Source organism: Cynara cardunculus (genome assembly GCF_001531365.2).
Source record: "Cynara cardunculus var. scolymus isolate 2C chromosome LG 12, CcrdV1, whole genome shotgun sequence".
NCBI lineage: Eukaryota > Viridiplantae > Streptophyta > Magnoliopsida > Asterales > Asteraceae > Cynara > Cynara cardunculus.
In genome coordinates, this window is record NC_037539.1 from 34430123 (window position 1) to 34434347 (window position 4225).

Consider the following 4225-nt stretch of genomic DNA (forward strand, 5'->3'; position numbering starts at 1 on the left):
AATATTGTAATCTCAACCATCGAGGCCACCGAATTGACCAAGATGAGTTGGACCACCTTCAAGGAAAAAGTAATGGAAGAGTATTGCAACGAGCAGGAGATGGACCGCATAGAGGAAGAGTTTCGAACCTTAAAAAAAGGAAATCTGACGGTAAGAGATTACACTCGACTCTTTATGGAAAAGCTAAACTTGGTGGGGCATGTGGCTCCAACGAAGAAGGACAAGATGAAAGCCTACCTTAAAGGGCTACCTGCTGATATGATGGTAATAGTTAGGAATTCAAGAGCATCCACCCTCAAGGAGGCAATAGAAGAAGCCAAGGTCTTTGAATCAGTTTATGCTAAGAGAAGGGATGAGAGAATGTCGAGTGGGGAGAAGAGGAAGTGGGAAGGGCCCTCTTCACCCTCCAAAAGACCAAATCACTTTGGCAACAGCAATCGCGGGACCCATCTCAATCAAGAGTCAAGATGGTGTCCCAAATGTCGCAGCAAACATCACGGCCCGTGTTGCACCAACCCTACCCCCACTAAATGCTTTAAGTGTGGGAAGACGGGCCACGCTCAAAATGAGTGTCCAATCAGGGGACCCATATGTTTTGGATGCGGAGAGCCAGGTCACTTCAGAAATGATTGCCCGAAGTTGAAGGCGGGAGGGGGTCAGATAAGAAAAGAAAATGCTCCGAGAGCAGTCGGCCGAGCCTTTCAGATGACAGCGGAAGAAGCTAAAGCATCGACGGATGTAGTGTCGGGTACGTTCCTTGTTAACTTCGTACCTGCGCATGTACTTTTCGATTCGGGTGCTTCATGTTCTTTTGTGTCCAATGCATTTTATCAATATTTGCGCATACCCTCTAGTACTCTAGAAGAAGCCTTGATCGTAGAATTAGCAAACGGCAGTAGGGTTTTGGTGCGCGAGGTTGTTAGGACTTGCGTGTTGGGAATCGAGGGAAAGGAATTTCGGGTGGACCTTATGCCCATGACTATCGGCGGTTTTGACATCATAATTGGGATGGACTGGTTGGCGAAGAACCAAGCAGAAATTGTATGTTCTAAGAAGTTGATCTAAATTCCTTTACCTGATGGGAATGCAGTGCTAGTTCACAGAGAAAGAAAGCAGGAAGGGGTAATACTCCTATCAGTTGCGAAGACGCGCAAATGCTTAGCTAAAGGGTGTCTCTCGTTCATCGCTTACGTGTTGGATACCAAACTAGAGAAAAGAGTAATTGAAGAGGTGAAGGTGGTCAATGAATATCTCGACGTATTTCCTGAGGACTTACCCGGTCTACCCCCCGATAGGCAGGTAGAGTTCCAAATTGACCTTGTTCCAGGAACCGCTCCAATTGCTAGAGCCCCTTACCGTTTGGCCCCTTCTGAGATGCAAAAGTTGATGTCTCAATTGCAAGACCTTCTTGAGAGAGGATTTATTAGACCGAGTTCGTCACCGTGGGGAGCCCCAGTCTTCTTTGTAAAGAAGAAGGACGGCACCATGCGGATGTGCATTGATTACAGAGAACTCAATAAGGCAACCGTGAAGAACAAATATCCTCTTCCTAGAATCGACGATCTTTTTGATCAACTTCAAGGAGCATGTTGCTTCTCAAAGATCGACCTTCGTTCGGGGTATCACCAAGTGCGAGTAAGGGAAGATGATGTGATGAAAACTGCTTTTAGAACTCGTTACGGGCACTATGAATTCTTGGTTATGCCTTTCGGTTTGACGAATGCACCAGCAGTATTCATGGACTTGATGAACCGAGTATGCAGACCTTTCCTTGATAAGTCAATGATAGTGTTCATTGATGACATACTCATCTATTCCAAGAACGAATCGGATCATGAGCAGCACCTTCGTGAAGTTCTCGAAGTGTTAAGAGAAGAGAAATTGTATGCAAAATTCTCCAAGTGCGACTTTTGGCTAAAAGAAGTCCAGTTCTTGGGTCACGTTATCACTCGAGATGGGGTGAAGGTGGACCCATCCAAAATTGAGGCAATGATGAACTGGGAACCACCAAGGAGCCCATCGGAGATTCAAAGTTTCTTGGGTTTGGCAGGTTATTACAGAAGATTTATCCAAGACTTCTCCAAGATTGCTTCTTCCTTAACGGCGTTGACTAGGAAGAATGTGAAGTTCATCTGGACGGAGAAGCAAGAAAGTGCTTTTAGAACTCTCCAAAGGAAACTATGTGAAGCCCCGATTCTCACCTTGCCAGAAGGGTTCGAAGATTTTGTAGTCTTCAGCGACGCTTCGAAAATGGGGTTGGGTTGCGTCTTAATGCAAAGAGGAAGGGTGATAGCATACGCATCAAGACAACTCAAGGACCACAAGAAGAATTATCCCACCCATGACTTAAAGCTAGCAGCAGTGATGTTCGCCTTAAAACTTTGGCGACATTACCTCTATGGCACCAAGTGCACGCTTTTCACTGATCACAAAAATTTGAAGTACATCTTTGATCAAAAAGAACTAAACATGAGGCAACGGCGTTGGCTTGAACTACTCAAAGACTACGATTGTGAGTTGCTGTACCACCCGGGTAAGGCGAATGTAGTGGCGGATGCCTTGAGCCGAAAGGAGTACAGTAGTGGGACGAAAGCCGTGCTTACCAGGATCGATGTGATGTCCAGTCTGATCGATCGGATCAGGGTAGCACAGTCTGAAGCACTTTTGGAGGAAAATCTCAAGAGCGAGGTTATGGTGAAACAACCCATACATCTTACGGAGGATGGTCGTGGCTTGAAGTTGTTTCAAGGTCGTATATGGGTACCTAAGGTTGGGGGAAATCGTGAACTGTTGCTAGAAGATGCGCACAAGTCTAAATACTCCATTCACACGGGTAGCACCAAGATGTACCGAGATTTGAAATTGACATATTGGTGGCCTGTTATGAAGCTGGATGTGGCTCGTTACGTAGAGAGGTGCGTGACATGTTTACAAGTGAAAGCAGAGCACCAACAACCTTATGGTAGTCTCCAATCCTTGGGGATTCCCGAATGGAAGTGGGAACATATCACGATGGACTTTGTGACCAAACTACCGAAGACCTTAAGAAACCATGATACGATTTGGGTAGTGGTTGATCGACTGACAAAGAGTGCTCACTTCTTCGCAATGCGTGAAACGTTGCCCATGGAGAAGCTTGCCAAGTTATACATCGACGAAGTGGTCTCGAGACACGGTATACCGTTGTCAGTAGTATCGGATCGAGATAGCCGATTCACATCCCATTTCTGGAGCGGTTTACAGAAAGAGTTAGGAACAAGGGTAAAGTTGAGTACGGCTTACCATCCACAAACCGATGGTCAAAGTGAACGAACCATTCAAACCCTTGAAGACATGCTTAGGTCTTGTGTTATCGATTTTGGCGGAAATTGGGATTCTCACCTACCCCTGGTGGAGTTCGCCTACAACAATAGCTATCATTCCAGCATATGAATGGCACCTTTTGAGGCGTTGTACGGACGAAAATGTAGAACTCCAGTGTGTTGGCTAGAAGCGGGTGAGAAACAGTTTGCTGGTCCCGAGATTGTTCAGGAAACGGCCGAAAAGGTGAAGAGTATTCGGGAACGCTTAAAGGCGGCTCAAGATCGACAAAAGAGCTACGCAGACAAGGGAGCCGACCTATAGATTTCCAAGTGGGCGACCGTGTTATGCTTAAGGTATCCTCTTGGAAAGGCATTATCCATTTTGGAAAGCGTGGGAAGCTCAGCCCCCGTTATCTCGGACCATTTAAAGTTTTGGCTCGAGTAGGACTCCAAGCTTACAGATTAGAATTGCCACCTGAGATGGCCGGGATCCACAACACCTTTCATGTGTGTTACCTACGTAAGTGTTTGGCCGAAGAAGAAAGTGTAATACCACTTACGGAGATTCGTGTGGACGAGGACAACAGATGTGTCGAAGAACCGGAAGCCATCCTGGAAAGAAAGACCAAAGTACTAAGGCACAAAGAGGTTGTTTTGGTTAAAGTTCAATGGAAGCATCATCGAGGGTCTAACGTAACATGGGAAGCGGAGGAAGACTTGATTAGGCGTTACCCCCACCTTTTCTCTCGATCTTAAATTTCGAGGGCGAAATTCATCCCAAGGAGGGGAGGATTGTAACACCTAGAAATTCAATAATTTTTTTTTTCCTTTTGGTGGACCTTTGGTAAAGTATTGAATCATTTAAAAAAAAAAAGATAGGGAGAGGGAGTAGCTTAACTTTTGTCCTCCACCCTACCTTGTAG

At 45.8% G+C, this 4225-nt stretch overlaps 1 protein-coding gene across 1 annotated transcript; it reads left to right on the forward strand.

Annotated features, from left to right (window-relative positions):
* Positions 1 to 3432: 3432 nt before the first annotated feature.
* On the forward strand, positions 3433 to 4058 carry LOC112523851. Its single transcript, XM_025133525.1, has 2 exons — positions 3433 to 3546; positions 3657 to 4058. The coding sequence occupies exons 1-2, from the start codon at positions 3433 to 3435 to the stop codon at positions 4056 to 4058; spliced, it is 516 nt and encodes a 171-aa protein (XP_024989293.1).
* The last annotated feature ends 167 nt before the right edge of the window (positions 4059 to 4225 follow it).